This window comes from Varroa destructor, unplaced genomic scaffold, assembly GCF_002443255.2.
Source record: "Varroa destructor unplaced genomic scaffold, Vdes_3.0 BEIS01000005.1, whole genome shotgun sequence".
Classification (NCBI taxonomy): Eukaryota; Metazoa; Arthropoda; class Arachnida; order Mesostigmata; family Varroidae; genus Varroa; species Varroa destructor.
Genome location: NW_019211458.1, coordinates 21,920,584 through 21,942,535, shown reverse-complemented (window position 1 = coordinate 21,942,535; position 21,952 = coordinate 21,920,584). Strand labels below are relative to the sequence as shown.

The following is a 21,952-nucleotide window of genomic DNA, read 5'->3' as shown; positions in this document are numbered from 1 at the left end:
TCAGCTACATCCACCTGACTTTCGTCTTAATAACTAGTTGTTACACCTCTAATGCTATTTCCCGTTTTAGTTTCAAGATATGATTGACGAGAAACTAGTGTCCCACCATCTTGCAAATTGGTATCCAATTAATATATGCGATGTTTGAAGAGCCACTGCACGCACAGTACAGTAACATGCTGATACTGTTGCTTCTCTCTCATTGACTATACAGCACAATGAATGAAGTTTTTTTTTTACTAGCTTATCATACTGTAGATACATATCACAACACTTACATTACTTCGCGCAAGACAAGACTTGCGCACGGAACTGCTATCACTAATGTGTGTATATATATATATGTATATTCCTCCAATGTAATCACTAAAATGTACAGGATTTGCTGTGAGGTATAGCTTCGTATGCTCAAAATCGAAACACAAAGAAATTATTAATACCAAATATAGTACGACCGAAGCAAAATACATTGGGACGTCTACTTTGCTTCCAAAAAATTACATTTACCCAATATTTAATATCGATTCCATACACACCATGTATCATGATTTACTAGATCATATACAGATATCTATCTCCATGTTACGAATTTTACGTCCGGTATCGCCATTCGGCATTCCATCAGACAGATTATACAGGCACCTGCAGACAGCCTGCCTACCCTTAACCCCAAAAATTGTTCCAAACATCATGGCATTAAGTAAAGAAAAAAATTTGCGAAAAAAAGTAACCGTTATTTTACAATATTGTAGGCGGTGAGCATCGTTCAACACGATGACGGAAGCTAAGGAGAGGGGGAAAGTTAGAGAGGGTACGGCGTAGAAGGAGAATGGGCGCGCAAATTCAAAAATTGCACCGTGTCGCCTCTAGCGCCACGGTTGGTGACTGTATCAGGGTTGATGTAGTCCGGTGCTTGCTTGTCACTGTAACTGCCTGCTGCTTCTTCTAGCGCCACAGCCGCTACGACGGCGGCCTAACCGACTGACGAACGGCAGCTAGAACAGCATCTATCGGGGAGAAGCAGACAGATATCTGAAGGTTGAACAGCGGTAGCCAAAGCAACAGTTGTAGATCCACCGGCTGGATTGCCTACTTGTGCTCTGACACGGAGTAGCATTGACTCTTGTCGTTGATAAGACGAGTGAATTGAGCTAAAATAAAAAGGAAAGATAGTTTCAGTTTTACGAAATCTGTCCACGATCTTCGTTAGCATTTGAACGAACGAAACACTACGCTGTGGATACCTGTATGTGAGTGTATTCGTGGCTGTTAACGACGAAGAAAGCGAAAGCCTAGCGGCTATTGACCATTATTCGGTGTGAATGTTTGTGTCATCAAAGTGGAAGGTGCCAACGGAACTCTAACGGTAGGCTTTGTAGGTAAAAAGGGGATTTAAATTTTTTTATTTCGGTTTTGTATGCAGAGCAACCTTTGGCTTAAAATATGCGCCAGATTTTCAATCGCTACTGGATAACTGCCGGAGGAGTGAAGCGGGGTCGAAGTACAACACAGTAACAACAGAACTTTGTAAGGTTTCTTAGAAAAAAGTTTGCTTGGTAGGATTATCTTGTTACGTATATTTGCTAGATAATACTTTTGAGAAAATTCTCATCGTTTTTTTTAAACGTCGCTTGTCACGTGACTAGTGTTGTTTGCTGTTGTTGAACCGTTTGCGAACAATTGCGTATTATAATGCGAAGTACAAATTCATTAAATCTTTTTGACTACAATATACTTACCCCAAAGAATTGTGCTGGCAGTTGGTTTGCGAATAAATTAAGTAAGAATAGTTGGATGAAAGACGCGCACATGGGGCTAATGATATGATATACTAATTGTTACGAATATATAATAATGTTTCAGCTTTTGGGTATGGCAGTGGCATTAAGCACCGCTTCAGACGGCTGACGCTTTCGAAACGAAGTGGTCTACGCCCGGTTTCGAACTCAGACCACCACGTGTTTCCAAATTTAGTACGGATATATAATAAAAGCCATGATTTCTGCATCCGAAGCGATTTCATATGACACACCAATTAACAATTATAAGCACATTTACAAACGTAGAAAAAGTTTAAAAATTTAAGTTGGGGAGTGCTCAGTTCAGAATGCGTATACTCGAAAAGATAACACAAGTCATATGCAAGCTGTATCACATATGCATATAGGCAAAAAAGCATATTCGTAATAAAAGTAACCTTAACAAGACGATCGTGACTCAAACGCCCTCAACTTAAACGAGACTCAACTCTATTCAGTACCAACTGAATAGATATGTGCTTGCTTACTTAAAATGTCGTTGCCCATGGGGTTCAGTTGCGCGATGCTGCTGCCGTCGATTTCGATGTTTTTGCGCTTGCCGCTAATAGAAGATCCGCAGCCCCGAATAGAGGCCGTTTTAGCCCTGCTCGCCTCTGTGCATCTTTCTCGGTCTTCTACTGATCGGCAGCGGAGGAGTAAAGCGATATTCGAGGAAGAACTGAAATAGCAGTGGTTTATCGTTGCTGTGTTATAGCATAGCTATCGTTTTAACCTAACCGACTGACGGACTGCGGCTAGAATGAGTTGTCAGCATCTTTCCATCCGGAAAGGCTCCGCTCGTTCCACTCTCCGCCACGGTTAAAAGGAACCGCATTGGAGTTAACGCAACCAGCCACTGCCACCACTAATAGGAGGTGTTCTGCAGTGGTTCGTGTTTATCTATTGACCTAGCGTTGTCTCGTTTCTGCTGCTAACATTAGTCACTGCGAATTTATTCCGCATGTGTTTGTTCGCCTATGTGCAATAACCGGATCGCAGCTATTGCAACGCTTAAGGATGGTGTCGACTACGATAGCTGACACAAATACATGCTAGGTATTGAAGCAACAAAGGGAGAAGATGATTACATGTGTAACTTAATTATGGTATTAAAAACGACTATTAGCTACAATGCAAGATAGCTCTAGTACTGCAACTAGCTTGATCAAATGCAGAAGCAGCGAAGTGTTGCTGAGCGATTTCGCTTTAACGCTAAGTTGAACTTTAAAAGAAACTGTCCGCAACTTTGAGGGAAATAGACATTTTGGTCAATAGATTTTTCATTGGGGCATGAAATTTATAATCCAATACACATACCTCATTATTTATAATCAAGGGTAACATTGTGTTACATCAAAGGTGAAATATGAATAGCTACTACATTATTGATGTAATCAAGATCATAATACTAAAACACATACGTATTTGTCATTCACCAGCACCAATTTCGATGATAATGTACATCACTAAAAAAAACCTGTCACAGATGGAGTTTCGTTCATAATTGTATTGTTTCCGGAATAATTTTCATCGACGCTTAAGGCGAACTACTGTTCCGTCTTTTGGTCCGCTTCAGCTGTTTTGCTCTAAAAAACAAGTCAGTGTTAGCAGCGTCCTAATTAAATTGCAGAATTCATATAAATCAAATAAAAATAAAAAGATCTGATTTTCCTCTTGCAAATTATTAACGTTGCCACTCAGCTTTAAAGCCAAAATGAGACCATGCTTTTAAGAAGTGAAGTTGCCTTAACCGATGGTATAGCTAGACACCTTTAAGATCCAACCGGTGACTGCACCAGTATTAAAAGTCTTATGTACGGTCTTCATGTTTTGCCTCATTTTATGTATCCGAAAACTATACTCAATATGAATTAATAATTTTTTATCGTTTCAAATTTTTGTTTATGGTTTTTAACGAAGTATGATTTTCATTTGGTGCTTCACAGCACTTTATCATTCGACAGTTAAACAATTTACGATGTAATGCAAAAATTAATTAGTACCCGTATCTGAATCCCATGAATAGAGAAGCGTCCATGCGGTTGTAGGTTCAGTAACTATAAAAGAAAATAAAAATGTTTTTGTAGAAATTTAACTGAATTTGTTCATAATGTGACTTCCCATTGTTCTTTGGTCAGGCAGCCATATAATGTCTACGTGGCATATTCAAAGTACCAACCTAATGTCTTCTATGAGATGGAAGGACAGAGTCGCCACTCGAGCTTCAGGGTTAGTAACGTCTATACTTATACATTTACATTCAGCTATACAGCAACCCGCACACTTGTCAAGATCTTCAGTTTGTCATGCCTGAAACAGTTCAGTGGAAGATGAGACATGTCCTGGTTGGGACCTTTCCATGGGTTTGCAAAAGTCGTCCAACCAGTGTCATAATTATAACCACATATTCGTAAACATCAAAGCGCTCTCACTCAAAAATAAAAACATTCTGCGGACGTAATTATGTATTTAACTTACATTGAAGCTTTTGTCTTATAGACTTAGAAAAATCCTATATGAACATATACCAGCAAAACAAAAAACCGTTAACGCCTACTTTTCCGTGTTGAAACACTAAGAAGGCTACCTAAAAATACACACTGATGTTCCATCATCGCGTATCGCGTCGCCTGGTAAGTGAATCATCGATTGAGAGAGAGCCTTCTGGGATAAATTTTGATTGTGGAATGTGTGGATAAATCTCCGAAAATGTATTATTATTTCCCCGTTTCTGGTAATGCCATTGCAGAGCTCTGATACAAACCTGGTCACTATATATAGATAAAGATTAGAACGCTCTCAGTCTTCATCTTAAGGTCAACTTTTCAATAGAAATGTGCTATAACCTCAAACGGTTGGAGCACCTCTTTCGGCAATCTCTTACACCGTCGATGTTAAGTAGTTACCACGTAAATAGTGTTACCGCTGGCTAGACAAAAAAATCAGTAAATAATCAAGCTCCGGATTAACAGCTCAATTCAATAAAAGGAGTTTCGATATCGCAACGCAATACATATAGCATTATAAAAAGAGACGATACAAGATATACGGTCTTGCACTTGTCAATTTGTTAATAATGTAAATTATATTTTTCTTATACTTTATAACAATTCTGCCTGTCTGGATAGCTTTGGCCAAATCCTATTTGAATTTTGTTTCCTTTATAGACAGTCTATGTGAATATGTTGGTTTTAGACCTCGTGACCAGAAATAGCTATTTGATGTTATTGGCAATGTGGTATAGACACGTGTGATCAAATAGTGTGTCACAACGCACTGCTTTAGTTCCAAGATCTTAGATATATTTTGTGTCCCATTGTTACCCAATTGATATCGACCCTGAATAATATTTGTCAAATGACAATTCCTGTTACTTGAGATATGTGTTTTGTTTTTTCTTGTGTTTGTAATGTAAAAGTAAAAAAAATAGTGCCCACTTTCTTGAGATGCTATTTGAAGAGCTGTATATACCGTATAGATAAATCCAAAGTAACTGGACGTCAATGAACATCTTTTCAAGAACCCTTACTTACGAAAAAAATATTGCTGCTTGTTGAAATTAAGATTTGGCAGTAATCGTAGGTGTATTACATAAAAATTTGAATACTAATATATATATATACATGACCAGAACGGCTAATACCACCCCTTGTTATAAAGAGGTTCTAAAACACATTTGTGGAGCAATAGCCGCCACTCAAGATCAATCTAATCAATAACTATTTAGTAAATAACTCATTCGTGAGGATTATAAACACAGACCCGACGGTGGCTCATCTCGTTTAGAATATGTTCTATACCTGCAGAAAAATGCTATTTCATAGCATTTAAAACTAAGGTTACTCAAGAAATCGCTCGCGTATGTAAGCCCGGTTTTTTCAGATTGCATTACACGAAATTGAAGCAGCAATGATGAACGAAATCTTCTAGGACTCTTGCTGAGCGCAGATTTTAACGGCATCCCAATTAAGCCAAAAGTAATTTGCTCAACGTAGAAACAAAAAAACGTATTTCGTAAATTTCATGCCTTTTTAAAGGCGTAAAACAACACCATGGCGCATCAAACAATATCGCCTGACTTTCTGTGTTTCGTCTGCTATATTCTAAGACAAACTGTTCAAGCTTTCGTGCCAAGCTAATTTCAACGCTTCTATGACTACAAATGATCGGAGCATGTTGATTCTATCCCAATTTGCTAGACGTTCGCCCGCTTGTTTGAGTCATCTCATTCACCCAGGTCTACCATTATTCACTAGTCTCGTAGAACTCAGAGCACTTGTAGCAGCAGCTTCATCGGCGGACGCATGGTTAAAACATGGAAAACGATATTTGCGAAACCTCGTCTCTGAATTTGAACTGTAAATGGGCGGTCTAGAGATAGAAGAAGACTAGGAAAAAAGAAGTTGTACCAAAGATGAAACGCTTGATAAAATCGTTATTGCCTTGTGGCTGATCTTTGGTGCCAGCCATCAACAATTACCACTGCCCATCGTGGGAATACTCGCCTTTTTGTGCTCCACTAGCTCTAGTGTCGATAGTATGTACGTTTGCTAACGTTTGTGCATTCGACCAAGCAACGCTGTGGCGGTGGCTGTTGTTCCTTGGTGGAGCAATGACGCGAAATCGTGGGTCAAACGAATCAATATAACCTCGGAGTTGATACGATACAAGCCATGAGTAGTGGTAGGCCGCTTCGTAGAAGGGCCAACACCCGATATGAAAAGGAAAGTTGGGGAACAGCAAGCTCGAAACCAAGAGAACAAGTCGGGTCACACAAACCAACACTATACACGGTCAAAGAAATATTGAAGTATTCACCTATGCATACTAAAACAGAGCCACGCGCGAATATCGCATTGACTAACTGATTCTTAAAATCAAACGATTTCAGTCTAAATAAGTATATTAAGCTTTTAGGTTTCTGCTAGCTATAAAAATAGCGGGTCTATTTGTGCCTCTGTTCCGTTCAGCAAAATATTATTGGAATACGTAACTGTTAACAAATACCTATGATCGATTATTGCTCAACAGATGACGATTCAACAAGAGATCGGCTTCGCGAAGCATTTGCCCTCGCAGCTACATCGTAAAGCAGCAAAGAAAGGGTTTGATTTTAATTTGATGGTTGTTGGAGAGTCAGGCCTTGGGAAGAGCACGCTGATTAACTCGCTTTTCATGACAGATCTCTACGATGGCAGGTAAAACAAAATACAATGTCTATCTTGTTATTATTACAAGTTCCATATTCGACTCAAATAGGAATACTATAGGTACACGAACCTGTCTGAGACTGCTAGTAAAATTCAACACAAGTAGGACTCAATGTCAAAAAGCACTACAAGATTTTTATTTGTAAATGCCCTTCCAAGCCCTTTCATGCTTGTATATCCCCTTTTTTTTAATACTTCCTATAACAATAAAATAGTCGATAACTTACCGTATCTTAACATGTCTTGTTGTGCCACATTTCCGGAACTAAAAACACCTCAGTCAAACCTCTACTATTATAATTTTAATCTCTATTATAGACGTATCCCTGATGCTGTCGACATGGGTCATGGCAATACAGTCAAAGTGGAAGCAAATACGGTGGAAATCGATGAACATGGAGTGAAAGTTCGGCTGACTGTTATCGACACGCCTGGCTTTGGAGACCGCCTAAATAATGATCATTCGTTCGAGCCCATCATGCGATACATCGACGAGCAGTACAACAGGTGAGAACTGAGAAAAAGCTTATGATTATATGTGTTTATCTATATGCTCACGTTTGCGTTATTTGAATGACAACTTTGAGTGAATGACAACTTAACATACTATAACTGTACACATGATATGAAGAACAGCAAATATGAAACAATGGGTCTTTATTGCAATTACGGCACTTTACTAGTGAAGAAAAACTAAAAATATTGATTCTTATGTAATATCGTGCAAGATCAAGGCATAATACCATATTGTGGAAGCTTCAAAACTTTGATTTAATAATCACAACTTTTACCCAACGGCCTAATTTTACTAATGAGTTATGTAACAGCGGTATCAGTTTAAAATGTATAGCGATTCATAGCAGTATAAATTTTGTTGCTGGCGATGCTTTCGTTGTTTTGATTAGCTACCTGTGCAAGGAGAGCGGAATTCACCGAAAGAACATCATCGACAACCGAGTACATTGCGTCCTATATTTTGTATCATCCCTCGGCCGCGGCCTCAAACCTCTTGACATTGAGTTTATGAAAGCTCTGCAGCATAAGGTATGATGATAAAGAACTTTAAGGACAAGGCGCGATTTCCAACAATCAATACGAACATTTCTCTCTCATCTATGTCAGTTGCTTTTGTAAGGCAGAAATTATTTGCGCGTTCTTAACAATAATATCTGTATATTCGGTTAGTACTCTACAAACTTGAGGGCTCACGATATGCTGTATACTTTAATTGACAATTTCGTTAAAAAATGTCAGGGGTCGTCAAAAAAAAACAGGTGTCAAGGGTTATTTAAACTTCTGTGCCGTTTCTAACCTCCATAAGAGTAGCAACAAGGTAATCCTGAGAAGAAATAAGGGAATAATTGTTACAATCGCAAAACATGTATGTACGTGCTTGAAGAATGCATGAATAAGCTTGCAAGAGCAAATTTTCTCAACATGAACTTTTGAAAACTTGATTACTCATAAAACCCGATAATTTAGCCTTAAAAGCGTTAGCGCTTTCCATAGTAGCGACAACTTCGATAACAATAATAAATTATTGTCGTTTATCTTTACTTTCCTTAGGTAAACATTATTCCGCTGATAGCAAAAGCAGATTCACTGACTGCGAAAGAATGCGAGGCTTTGAAAGATATTGTCCGCCAGCAGGTGATAGAGCATAGCATTCAGTGAGTATAAAAGATTTCATCAGTTTATACACGCGTATTTATGATATGCAGCTCCTTAGACGACTGAACCTCTTATTCCAAATAGAGATCGTTCATTTAGGCCTCAGTATCGACGTATATAAAACTACTACACTTGCGGGATCAAATTAAAAAAAAAAACATGAATATTTTTAAGGGAATGAGCGCAAGGGCGTATATTAAAACAAACGATCGATTTCTATATTGTGGATTTGCTTAGATCCTATCTTTTCGAATTCATAGGCAAACCCTAGTGATATTGATATGTAAAACAGTTGTCAGGCCATTGAAGAAACACAGAACCTTCCCATTTGAACTCTGCTGATGCACTGACTCTGCGTTCTAGGATCTACGATCTGATGCCATTGGATGATGACCCATCGCTCGAGGATCCCGAATACGTAAACGAGATCAATCAGCTACGTGAAAGTTTTCCCTTGGCTGTTTGCGCCTCGCTGGATATCCAAGAGGTGAATGGGAAAAAGGTTCGGGCCCGTAGATACGCTTGGGGCTGCGTCGAGATCGACAACGAGGTCCATTGCGATTTTCAAAAGCTCAAAACGATCATAATAAATCATCTCGAAGACATGATTGAAAGGACGGAAACGGTAAATTAAGTTTCATTAATTGAAAATGATATTACTTCAGTTAATTGGAAGAATTGAAAGCGTGAAGCCAATGGCTTTTATCAAAATGAGTATGAAAGTTTGCAACGACACCGATAACGGATAATGTATGCGACGCACAGCATCTTTTTGAAAATCGCTAACACAGCGTATATTGTTCAAATTTAACAGTTACGGCGGACTTTCAGCAAAGGTCTAGTTCTTTAACGGAAGGACATTCCATTCGTGCTAGATATGGTTGTACACGGCACCCGTACTATATGCTCATCGTACATGTTTTGCTTTCCACACTTTCCCCAACCGTTTCACAGGTACATTACGAAAACTATCGCGTCCAATGCCTTATGAATAAAGGCCTCAAGCAGCCAGACAAGGAGATCCTCGTATTGCCGTCAGATGACGCTTTACAGAAGGAAAAGGAACTGCAGGACAAGGATAGGCAGTTACGCGAGATGCAACGCCAAATTGAGGCTATGCGTTTTGAAATGGCAAAACAAGCTTCGAGAAATAACCTCGATTCATCGTCGAATGTCACTGCTTCAAGCGGTGAAGAGAAGGACTAACGAGGGATCACCTCTTGTGCGTGAACTCGGAAAAGCCGTTTTATTCATCAAATTGAAAATGGAAACTGTTGATATGTTAGAATCCTGATGGCCTTTGCGAATGAATCATGCTTCGAATTCCAGTTAAGAGCTATTGGATATAACAGGTCATATTCATTTGCCCGTCGCTTTTGCCCTCAACCGGCATAGCACAAAGCCTGGGGCGGCCTTTTCGGAAAAAAACAATGGGTTATCACGGGAGTTAAAGAGACTATTTAACAAATGGCAACATCGCCATAAACGTAAGAAAATTCTAAACGGATCAACATATATTTACCATTATTCTCTTTGCCGGCGATTTCGTGATTCTTCTCTTGCGAATGTTCTAACTGCACGTTTCGCTCCAGACGTTTTTGAATGTTAAGCGTACTGAAAAGTCGTTGAAGTTTTCAAATATAGTAAGCTTGATATTGAGCCCCCTGAGTATGTCCTGAAAATGTTAACACACGCGAGACGATGTGTAGATCAGTATGGTTAACTTGCGTAGATATATGACTATAAAAGCCTTCGACACTCATGAAAGTGAATTTCATTTTTACAATTTAATCAAAGGCTGATTAAAGTGTACTAGTTAAAATTTGCAGACGAAATCGTTTTTGTTCTGAGTTTTATCTAGTTCATTTTCGAAAAAAAATTATTTTTCAAGCGAAGTTTTTTTAGGTCACCAAGAATTGTTGAAGTTTCGTTAGAAAAAGCTGAGGTTCCTAGACGCCACCCGGATATCTGACGACCTACCGTATATCTTATAATGCCCTTTTATGCAACATAAGAACTATGCTAAACTGTGCTGACGACAGACAGGCCATTCATGGGAAGACGCACCAATTTCGCCTGCCCCTGACGAAACGGCCAACAAAATATTTCTCTTCGATGCATTAAGCAAATGAGTGCTGGGTTTGTCTAAACTTAATAAAAAAAAATTAGGCGTATCCTAAATATGGTTTATTCACTCTCGATGAATTATTTAAACAAGTCAGTGCACAATGAAAATTACATGCGCTCTCAAGATTCAGTTTGAGTCACCGACCAGATGAAAGAGCGACATTGAACAGGAGAGAAAGCGACTTTATTATCACGCCCGAGTCGAGGCACAGCTATTAAGAGCCAATAATGTGTTTGTTCGACAATGACGCATGATGTCATCGGCATTTTTTAATTACGGCCTAGAGCGAGGAAAGCAGGACTAAGCGATGGATTCCATATTCTCTAAACTTGTGTCCGTTTAATTTCGCTTGTTATCCTACCTTAGAGAAACTAATAGGTGGCATAGCGTCCTCTCTTTTTGACCCTCTTAAACAGGGTATCGACAACACGATTAAATATACCAATCACAATCTATATTCCCCTATTTATAGTTTCCAAACTTTTCAGGTGTCATTAATTCCTAAATAATAAAAGGGAATAAAACGATGTACCGAAATATCGTAGCTTTATCTCGTATGGTTTAAAAGTTACAAACTTTTTCGACCGCTAGATAGCACCGGGCAATTTAATACAATTATTCTATTAACGATGCATATATGGAATTGTTGTACACCATATGATGTAGATTTTTATCATACGGAATACGTTTGCAGCATTCTAAGCTTAGTTAAATAAGGCGTGTTCAAAGCACAAAAGAATAGGTCGAAACCTCTGGGCACAGGTATATACTCACTATGTTTACACACGAAGTCGAAACCCTACACCATAATCGTTGATGCTATCTAAATCAATAAGTGTACAACATTTTGAATTCGTGCTTGGAACCAGAAAGATAGAATATCAAAGAACATTATATCAAGAATATGCTGTTATTTCCATTTGGTGTAGAGTCAGTTCCTATTTGGCCTGGCTTTTTATTTAGCCTCCACTAATAAGGTGACATGAAGAAATGCATATTCGGTTTCGTTATTGATTCGGTGCAAGGGCAAAGAAATAGTCGTTAAAGTATTAATATATTTACTTATTTACAAGAGTTTATTTAAGGCTAAAATAGTTACTCGGCACTGAATTACGCAAATTATATAGCCTGCGTAATCACTACGACTAAGACCAATTAGGTGGACTGCATTGCACTGGCAGCGTTTAAAACTTTCGGCTCGACATGAAGATGCCGGAGAATGCGGGGTGACCGAAAATCATATTCATATAACCCTGGAACCTCTTTGCACAGGCCGGCATATGCATCACAAATTTTTGAATAATCTTCAACACTAATAAGGACTGGAGGGCATGTTGGGTCAACGTCAGACCTCTGAAGCAATTCTTGTGCCAGCTCATTCTGGAGGTTTTCCGGTATGAGATTTTTTATCAGAATCTTAAGAGTTTTGCGCTTTTGGTTGAATAAACATCGAAGCACTTTTTCAACTAAGTCAAATGGCTGTCGGAATATTGGTTGAACCCGTGGTACAAATCGCACAATGTTGACATCCACCTCGGGCGGCGGCACAAACGCTCCCCCTCGGATCGTGAAGCAGTTTTTTACATAGCAATAGCCTTGAGCAATAACTGAAAGCCGACATCTCTCCGGATTCACGTCGCGAGAGGTAATTCGCTCCGCAACCTCCTTTTGAAACGAAAGGGTCATTCGGACACGACCATACTGCCAAGCACTACTCTTCCTTGATATCTGGAAGACATACGACAACAGTAAAACGAAAATGCGTAATTCAATTGATATAAAAATAGAGGTAAATAACGGATCCCAGCAGAGCGCGAATGCAGTGTCGCTTATTGTACAACACATTTCAGTAAATTAAATTATTAAATAATTGTAAAATAAAAGTAAAATGATTTCCTGTAAATTGCTCCAGATATAACAACACGCAAAGTATATGTTACATATGACTGACGAAAAGCGAGTGAGATCAGTGGAGCTTATATTGGTAAAAAAAAAAGACATTTTTATTAATTATGCTTCATTCAGATACTTTTTAGGATTATTTTAGGCTAAATACAGTTCAATACAAAAGGCTATCATATTCTACGCGCTTTCTTATTTATAACTTAATAAATACTACACCATATGAAGCCATTTTATGATGAGGATTGTTGATATAGAAAACGGCAAGTTGCCGATTAGGTGAATATTAGGTGGGATTCCTTCCCACGGTTTGGCCTTCTCTGCTGGAATAAGATCCTCAAGCTTGCTATTTAGGACGTCACCGTGAACGATCTGTAAGCCGATATAAAATTAAAACGTGGAGAAGCAACAAAATAGTGTCACCTGTGTAACACCGAATGGTTAATAATCGAATGACTGATACATATTTCCATCTGTGTTAGTCAGTCAAAAACATCTTTTATTTCCAAAAAAATTAACAATCCTTGACTTTTAGTTGTTCTACTTAATATGAAAATTTACCACTTACAAACTTCATCTAAAGAGTTTAGTGTTCTAAACATCCTATGGATGTTTATAAATGGTTAGTGTATTGTGCAAAAATAGTTTGCCGATTATAACTGAAGTGATAACTCTTATATTTGAGTCCAGTTTTTCAAACCGAACCGATGAATTGTGGAAGCCTTCTTTTTATAAAAGTGCGTTATATTAACAGATATATAAGTTTGAAAAGGAACGGAATATTTGACGTCTTTATTCTATAGGGATTTTAAGTAGCACAAGAAGAAACGGGATAACCAACTTGCTTTCTATCTACACCTTAACTGATTAAAGAAAAAAATTTCGGTTTCCTTAGACGTTTAGGCTTTTGCGTCCAGCATCGTTGAACTACACCTCCATGAATGTTATTTCTACTCAGCTTTTACACACCTTTAGCTTGTTGTTGGTAGCATTAGCAAGCAGCTCTAAAGCGGCCATAAACCTTTTATCTTTCTCAATGACGACAACAGATTCAGCACCCTGTTCAAAGATAGGCCGAGTCAGACACCCTGGTCCGGGGCCGACCTCGATGACATGAGCGCCTTTCAGGCTGCCTGTAAGCAAAACATAGTAAACAAATCTATAAGCTAATAGCACCTACTTGTGTACTGAATTTATAAGACTGACCCTAGATAATATTACATATACAATTCCAGTAAGCTCTTTCCGTATTATAGAGACTGTGCTTATGAACAATAACGAACATACTGTGTATTATCGTTCACTCAGCTGGTGAGCATGTCGTATATTTCTTTAATCAAACTGGTCCTCACTCGGACACCGAATCTTTTTTCTATCGTAATAGTTTTTAATCACATATACCTGAAGACCTGACGAATTTTGAGCAAATCTTGGGATCAAGTAGAAAGTTCTGTGAGAGCTGTTTTGTTGCTCTAAGCCGATAAAATCGAAGAAGATCAGCGGGTGTCGGAAGAGGCGGAAGACGATATAATGGCTTTTTACTTAAACGGGATGCCACCGACATCTTTGAGTAGTTGCCTTAGATTTCGGGCCGTACTCATATAGTGCCTGTAGTTTATATGGGCTCTAGTACAACATTTACAGGAAAGGCTTTAATTATGCATGTCTATGAACTCTAAAAACATTCCGACCAATTGAAAAATTCAAACGTAACTGTTAATTAGCATTTCTACTATTATAATCATCAATGTACACATTGCTTTCGAAAATAGATATGAAATTACAATAATAATAATATATATATAATCAAATATTAGGTTTTATTGTCATTATGAACTTTTGTATAACTAATTACAACGAAATGTTGTTTATAAGTCTTCTTCCTACATTCTAGTGACTTTGACTAATATAATACGGTCGATGATGTTTCATAGTTGAATAAAGCATTTATGACTATTATGCCTTGTTTTCCTCCTATAAAGTGTATCCCATTCATAGTGTAAATGGTTGCCTTATAACTTGAGAACCTCAACCCTATGCACTAGTTTCTTTCAACGTCTATTCTTTCTTTTATTTTAAATGAGTCAATTGATTTATTAATCGTTCTTTAATTTCCAAACACGACAATTTATACGTAATAATTATGTTGTTTATAAACGTCGATTTACTACACTGATTGAGCGATAGAGTGTCATCGTTATATGATGTACCAGCAAACGTGACTTCATTCCTCAAAGCATGTTCTGCCTTTTAATAATGGCAGCCTTACTTTTTGATGCAGCTTTTACACACGGCCACGAATATAGAGAAATTGAACGAATAACGTACTTCCTTTACTCTTTTTTCAAACAAAAAATCTTCGATTGCTTTCGCGCACGGCTTTACTGCATGGTTCGCACTTTCGGGAACTGTTATGGTGCTATTGCTCCGTTCGATGCTGTGCAGGTGCTTGTTTACATCTGTAAGCTCTGGTGTCGTCTGCCACTCAGATAATTTCGAACGCATCGGCATGGTGTGAATACCCTTTTCAATAGTATGACCTCCTAAATTGCTTCAATTGTTCTCACAAGATGTCACTGAATTGTTGTCAGGTTAAGCAGCGGAAGCGTTGATTAAGATATTAAGAAAAATTCCACGGTCCTGCAGTTAAAAACAGCTGTTGCTTTCATTTGCACTTGAAGCGAAAGACTGCAAATTACAATAAAAATCTGAAGTCGAACGTAGTGAATGTAGTAACCGTTGTTCTTTTCTTAGTGATAACTTTAAGGTGAACGTCAGCAAGTGCCTTTGCTCGCCATGAGTGATCTAAATATAATTGTTTATGAAAATGGCTGCAAAACACCAGACCATGAGGTGTTAGCGTGTATAAGAAAAGCATTTAAACTCGGCTTCAATACGTTGGCTCTCAATGTAATAATTGGCGAAAGTGAATTATCTACAAAACAACCCTTGCCAAAACCAATCAAGTTCGACATTCCTGAATTCTGCCTTAAGGAAGCTCGCTCACAGGGTAGAACGCTAAAAGTATGAAAAAAAAAACACGAAACGTTTATTCACATTATCATATGGTCTTTATATACACATATCATTACATGAGTCACTACAAAAATCGACGTTACTTAATATTAAAACGAACTGCTTCTGGGAAACAAAATGACGGTAATAAGATTTGTACCCTTTCGCACTTTTTTCATTTAGCTATTGACACGCCTGTCTGGAAAGGTGTCTGATAACCAACAGGCACATAAACTTCAACATAATCCTATCTCCTGTGAATACGACTTGCTCGCAGCTTTTCCAACAACACACGGACTACTTAACTCGATTATCGATCAGGTAGGTTTTATCGCTGTTACCGGTTTCCTGCTTTGCATTATTTCCAAAAAAAGAGCAACTAACAAATTTGCTTGTGGCATCATTTACGTTAAATAATTTATGTTTAAAAGTAGCTCTTGAAATGCGTACTTTTTGTTGACACGAGTACGTCATTGTAGAAGCATCGGAAAAATCGGTTATTTATAAATAATTACAATAGATTAAAAACAATCATATAATACTAATACTTATTTTTCATTGACCACAAAATAGTCTTTAACGCGCCAAAAGGGCCAGACCATAAAGGACGGAAGTAGGAAAAATACGATTAGTTCTTGTACGAATTTCCATTTCTCTTATCGACGCTTCAGGGTGGTGTGGACATACTTTTTTATCCTCTGACCGAGACGTATGCGTTCCCCAAGAATAGCTGTATATCGTACGCCATACAGAAAGGAATCTTTTACGAGTTGGCGTATTCGCCGCTGCTGGGTCCAAAGCGCGCGGTTGCCCTGCGGAGTATGCGGCGTTTAATGCATCATGAAAGGACAGGTTTTATATTTTCTTCCGGGACTTCCAGTCCTGAGTTTCTCCGAGGTGGGTGCGAACTTTAATTTTCAGGCATCAATGTCAATAAAAACTACTGTGCTCATCACTTATGAGAAAGCTCACTTCATTGGTGTCAATTATACATTGTATCATAGGAATAGTATAAAAAAAAGAGGTATTGAAGTTCATAGCATGTGCCACTAACGCGACATTTTAAAAACTATGCCGTCCAAAATGCGTTTACACATATTTACCTTCTAAAATACTTTTAAATAGCTTATGCAATGGTCCTGATTGTAGGATCTTGTCTTGGATTTTTTGTCTCTTCACCCCCATTTACCCTAGTGGTCTGCTTAAGAATCTACTTTTCATACAGACATAGAACATTGGAGCACTCATGAACGTCACACCGATGTTGTTACAAAAAACGAAATCGCAGACGTGTAAGGTGTATGTTAGAGATCAAGGAGTCGTTACGATTGAAATCAAATTGGTGTTAGGATCGAGCCGCCTAGTGCAATCCTTGATGGCGACTCCAAATGTAAAACTCAAAGCATTTATTTAGATAGTTCAGAGCGAGTTAATGAGATCATTTTGTTTATAGCATTCCACTGAATGTACATATTGCAGACAAATATACATGGCCGCAAATGGTAAACTATTGATTTGTTATTGCTTTTAGCGTAAAAAAAGAGTCAAAACACATTCTTTCTTGTCCAAATCCTTTGACAGGCCCATTAGACGTAAGCTTTTTGGGCCACCTGCTGGAGCTCGAAGCGGACTATGCTCGTCGTTTAGTCTGGGATGCGCCGTCTAACGTATTAGTTCATGCGGAGACACGCCGAAGAAAGGATCGTGGTGCAGTTATGGCGCAGTTTCTTGACAAGGTACCGCCTGGCGAACGGTGGCTAATCGAAGCTTGCCAGGTTAAGCCTAAAGTACAGCCAACTCAGCAGAAACAGCAACAAAAGGGGCAAAAACAGGCAGCGGAAACTCAAAAACAAGAAGTCGATGATGACGGTACCGATGTCAGAGAAACACCAGCGTACAAACGGCAACGCACAGAGTAGAAGCTAATTCATATAATAAATATATAAACACTAGTAGATAAACGCAGAAAATAAGACGTGATAAATTCAACGGTCCATTGAAGTAATCTGCTGTAGGAAAGTCGCAAGCAGCTGTAATTTTATTCAAGTTTAACAAACTATGTATACATGTGGAGTAGAATACAATACCAGAAAGTTAAATAAATTTTTCCTAAAAGCTTTTTATTGATAAAAATGACCTTGTTACATACAATTACGAAGAGTACTGTTTGTTGCCTAGATGTACGAACAATAAAAGCAATCATGCGTAGTTTTCAAAGCGACGTTATCGCTAATTGTTAGCCGGTTTCATGCCCCACAAATGGTATGAGCAATGATATACTGACAGTCAGATGATCTCTAATGAAACGAAGATTTACCTTTAATTAAACTGTTTCGGTGCGGCAATCTAATTAACCTGGTAGACCCTTCGCCCTAGAAGACGCTAGGAGAATTATTGGCGAATCTAATTGATCCTTTTGACGGCTGTCAATGCAGAGATGCTTAGTTACTTTCTGACACTTATATAACATGCAATTATATATATTAATAATAAGCGTTAATAATAATAATAATAAATATGTTAATAATAAGCGTATTTTCATAGCAAATCTTTATTCATTGATCTTATTTTATAAGCTTGAAATAAACAGTTGCGTTTGCGATTGATTAAGGTGGACAGTTGGGATTAGAGTTTACTGCAAGTGTGCGCCATCTACCAAAAATAATTAATCGATGCTCAGGGATCTCGCATACCTGTTATCTAAATACGCCATTATAAATCCTCTAAATTCCATTAAGTCAAAAAAATCCTATAAGGAAAAATGGTAACCACTTAAGTATTAGAACGAGTAGCGATGCAAGGGCAAAGGAAAGTAGGAATTTATTCTACTGCAATTAGACGCGATTAAAGCGCCTCATTAGCGTAGCAAGTAGGTTGCAGTGAGGGTTGATGGGCATGATGAATATCTGCAATAAATCTTTCTTAAAAGTCATTATTTGAGTTTCTATGGGAACAGCACATTGACTACAAGATAATTTCATGTTCAATTTCGATAATATGATCACAAACGCAACATGTTGCACAACACTCCTATAAGACAAAAAAGGTTTATTTTGTTACATCAATTTTCATGTCAAATGTCACATCAACTGACATGAATATCGTTCTACTAGAAATTTCGTTCCAACGGATTAGTTAACTCAAAAACGCTTGTATAAATGGCTGCCTTCAAACTCAGTGTGATCGAGAAGTAAGTGAATAATTAGTGTATTAATATTAACAGTTATATATATATATATATATAATTAATAGTTTCGACAACCTGACCACCAAAAATTTTACAGCACCATCACAGATACCGTTACACACAGTCGTTTAGCTAATTAATGGTAAATTAGAATGAGTTTGAATAAATCCCAATTCTGCAATATTCTTAATTATTATTGTAAGCTATGCAAAAGAAATTCCTTGGCATCTACCCAGCCTTTTTCAAATATTAGGTAATTATAAAAGACCCACCAGTCTTAGAGACTTCATATTTTCGACATTTTCTTAATATGTTTATTGGATACACATAGATTGGTATATAAAAATACTAGAAAGATACTGAAAGAAAAATAGAAAGATAGAAAGAAAAATACTGTAAGGTTCGAATGAATTTGCTCTCTGAGACTTATTGATGCAGCTGTTATAAGTTTGATCTCCGTCGATAACTATACGACGGGCCCATCGACCTAAGAACTGAAATTTCCTGATTTTGTTACAACATGCATGCTATAATCAAGTCGCGATATTAATGATACTGATAGCGCATGGCTTAATTAGTTATTCGGTATATTTATTTTTATTTATTTCATTGGTGATATAGGCCAAGTGAAATGTTTTACAACTGGAGCTTCTTTACCGTTTCGTACCATTCTTCGAACCTATTGTACTGTTTGGCGAAGAACTCCCCATATTTGCGGGCTAACTTCGTGTCGGCAATGTGGATCATATCCTTGTCAATAAAAAAATCCATGTCAGATCCAGTCTGAAACTCACCGTCGAGTGAACCACCGCCGGTGCAGACTACGTTGCTCATCAAGTGCTTAAAGCACATGAGCTGTCGATGCGAGTGCTTAAGCAGATCTTGCTCCGAACAAGCTTTACCCTCCTCGATAAGTGACAGAGGAGGCGAGACAAACTTTGTCAATTTTTCTACCGGCATAGTTGTATACAGCTTAAGGAAACTACGCATGTTGGGTATGTTCATCTGAGCAACAACTTCACCACGAAACGCTCTCCACTGTTGCTGTTGCGGTTGTGCGCTTAGCGCCTCGATCTCTTCGTGCTTCATGTTCTGGATGTCGTACGTAAACGGACTGACCGGACTCAGAAAACGTGGGCATCCGGCGCAGAATTGGCGCTCGAACGTGTCCAGGTCACCCTGCGACATTTTCATCATGTTCTCGCTATGCTTCAGCTTGAGCTGTTGCAGGACAGACTCGTCCATACGCTGCGGGTGGAGCACCATGCAGATTGAGAGCAGCGCGTACATTTTCTCCATCTGATTGTTCATCTGACGCAGTTGATAGTTACGGGATGATTGGAACGACGTCTTGGTACGGCCGATGTATACGAGAACGTCACTGAACGTGCGGATAGCGTCCTCGTATCGGCGCATCATCATGTACGCAAAGCCGACATAGTAGTAGGTCGACACCTGACACGCCGGAACGCGAGAAAGACCTTTACGGTTAAGTTCGAGGTGCTGAAGCACTTTGATTGCTTGATAATAGTCGCCAAGCTGTGAGTGCAGACGAAGCAGAGCGATAAGCGAGAAATAGCCAAGCATCTTATAGAGCGGACGAGAGCCGTACTCACCAGCAACCTCATCCGGATTTCCGCCCTTTGAGAAGACCTCTAGCTGCTGATTAATATTTGACTTCTGCACCAGCGAGTGCAGAACATTTAGGACAGAGTGTACGTTCCACATCTTTGGATGGGCCTGGCATAACGCCATGTCATCGTCCGACATCTTGTGAATGTTATAAAGGAACGTGGAGAAAGACTGAAACTGATACACAAAATCGTCCATGATTTCCCACAGCCATTGATTAGGTAGATCGAGAGACACCGGACCTTGTGACGATAGAATGTAGTTGAACAGGTTCACGTAGTTGTAGTAACTACTAAATCGGTCGTCCAGCGTAACCTCATTTGAGGTAGTGGCCGTCGCATAGATCTGTCGATAGTAGAGTTCTTTGTAAATAATAATTAGAAGCTCGTCGTCTGTGAGGATTTCGACAATTTCAGGTGCGTTTGGTGGGGGCAACTTGTTGTCATATTGGTCCATCAAGTTAACGAGAGACCTCTCATAAATATTTTGCATCTCGGCGAGATTGCCCTCGCGGATAGCTTGACCGAGGTATAGCAGGTTTAAGTGCATAGCCTCGCTCATTACATACTTATGAGGCTCGAGCTGGTATAACCCATCATCATCGTCATAGTACTCTTCGTCGTATTGATCGTTATCCATCTGGAATTGCAAAAGAAAATGCGAATATGTTTGTTTTACCGAACGCTACTTTACTCGCAGCCTCAATATTATGCTTTCATTATTATGATTAACAAGTGCCGATAACAGCACTCCTCACACACACACTTCTGATGGGTACTTTATGGAAACCTATGATCAATTGAACTACCTAGGATTCATTTTCAGCGCAATATATATATATATATATATGTATGTTCCGCACTCGGTCATATCTGGAGTGTATTTGGTAATATGATCACAACAATGAACGTTCTACCGTTTGCTTCCGTTTGTTAGGTGTTCATTATGTTTTAGAGGCTTAGCAAATGTGTGTGTGCAGAAAACATCAAGCCTTTGTTTAACGTATGGCTGTAGTGAGAAAGAATGAACCATAGCCACAAAGACAATGGATAGAGAACGATGAAGCTTAGAGATGAATACTACGCCAGCTTAAGATTAATTAATAATAACTAACCTTGACATACGAGTAAAAGTCACTAAAATACGAAAGCCTATGTTGAAACTGTCGGTTTTTTAGCCGTCACTACACAACAGTAGCACACTACACGTTCGCCGAACTTCGACCACAATGTGCCCCTAGCGCTATTCACATGTCCATTGACCTTTTTTTTTCATAATTAAACCGTGCCGGCACTCTGTGTCCCAGAAAAACAAAGCACCGTTGACACAATTAACAGCTATATTTATTCTTCGATTGAACTAGTCGAATACTTCTTAAATCAAAGATGTAACGAAGTATATTGGACAT

The 21,952-nt window shown here is 38.6% G+C and overlaps 4 protein-coding genes and 1 long non-coding RNA gene across 12 annotated transcripts; 2 read left to right on the top strand and 3 right to left on the bottom strand.

Moving 5' to 3' along the window:
• Positions 1-219: 219 nt before the first annotated feature.
• Positions 220-3,860, bottom strand: LOC111251652 (uncharacterized). The gene is made up of 3 exons (XR_015329061.1): positions 3,803-3,860; positions 2,288-2,478; positions 220-1,151 (listed from the first exon to the last, which is right to left on the bottom strand). It is a non-coding gene; the product is annotated as an uncharacterized LOC111251652 (long non-coding RNA).
• On the top strand, positions 1,146-10,861 carry LOC111251649 (septin-1-like). 3 transcript variants are annotated; one of them, XM_022808408.2, is made up of 8 exons: positions 1,146-1,366; positions 3,942-4,028; positions 6,831-6,997; positions 7,328-7,516; positions 7,915-8,053; positions 8,576-8,679; positions 9,044-9,305; positions 9,635-10,861. In XM_022808408.2, exons 2-8 carry the CDS (start codon positions 3,996-3,998, stop codon positions 9,884-9,886), a joined length of 1,146 nt encoding a protein of 381 aa, XP_022664143.1. In that variant the 5' UTR covers positions 1,146-1,366; positions 3,942-3,995; the 3' UTR covers positions 9,887-10,861. The 3 variants fall into 3 exon arrangements, with proteins under 3 accessions (XP_022664143.1, XP_022664144.1, XP_022664145.1); XM_022808409.2 differs by having other exon boundaries at positions 3,938-4,028; XM_022808410.2 differs by lacking the exon at positions 3,942-4,028.
• Positions 10,862-11,855: 994 nt separating this feature from the next.
• mtTFB1 (mitochondrial transcription factor B1) lies at positions 11,856-15,178 on the bottom strand. 5 transcript variants are annotated; one of them, XM_022808412.2, is made up of 5 exons: positions 15,039-15,178; positions 14,112-14,336; positions 13,680-13,843; positions 12,930-13,082; positions 11,856-12,536 (listed from the first exon to the last, which is right to left on the bottom strand). In XM_022808412.2, the coding sequence occupies exons 2-5, from the start codon at positions 14,272-14,274 to the stop codon at positions 11,964-11,966; spliced, it is 1,053 nt and encodes a 350-aa protein (XP_022664147.1). In that variant the 5' UTR covers positions 14,275-14,336; positions 15,039-15,178; the 3' UTR covers positions 11,856-11,963. The 5 variants fall into 5 exon arrangements, with proteins under 5 accessions (XP_022664147.1, XP_086847024.1, XP_022664146.1 ...); XM_086990898.1 differs by having other exon boundaries at positions 14,112-14,318; positions 15,039-15,177; XM_022808411.2 differs by having other exon boundaries at positions 14,980-15,135.
• On the top strand, positions 15,179-18,260 carry LOC111251651 (ribonuclease P protein subunit p30-like). 2 transcript variants are annotated; one of them, XM_086990899.1, is made up of 5 exons: positions 15,179-15,243; positions 15,465-15,734; positions 15,909-16,046; positions 16,397-16,622; positions 17,307-18,260. In XM_086990899.1, exons 2-5 carry the CDS (start codon positions 15,507-15,509, stop codon positions 17,642-17,644), a joined length of 930 nt encoding a protein of 309 aa, XP_086847025.1. In that variant the 5' UTR covers positions 15,179-15,243; positions 15,465-15,506; the 3' UTR covers positions 17,645-18,260. The 2 variants fall into 2 exon arrangements, with proteins under 2 accessions (XP_086847025.1, XP_022664148.1); XM_022808413.2 differs by having other exon boundaries at positions 15,225-15,734.
• A 1,222-nt stretch (positions 18,261-19,482) lies between these two features.
• On the bottom strand, positions 19,483-21,949 carry eIF3l (eukaryotic translation initiation factor 3 subunit l). The gene is made up of 2 exons (XM_022808402.2): positions 21,659-21,949; positions 19,483-21,183 (listed from the first exon to the last, which is right to left on the bottom strand). Exon 2 carries the CDS (start codon positions 21,181-21,183, stop codon positions 19,549-19,551), a length of 1,635 nt encoding a protein of 544 aa, XP_022664137.1. The 5' UTR covers positions 21,659-21,949; the 3' UTR covers positions 19,483-19,548.
• Between the last annotated feature and the right edge of the window lie 3 nt (positions 21,950-21,952).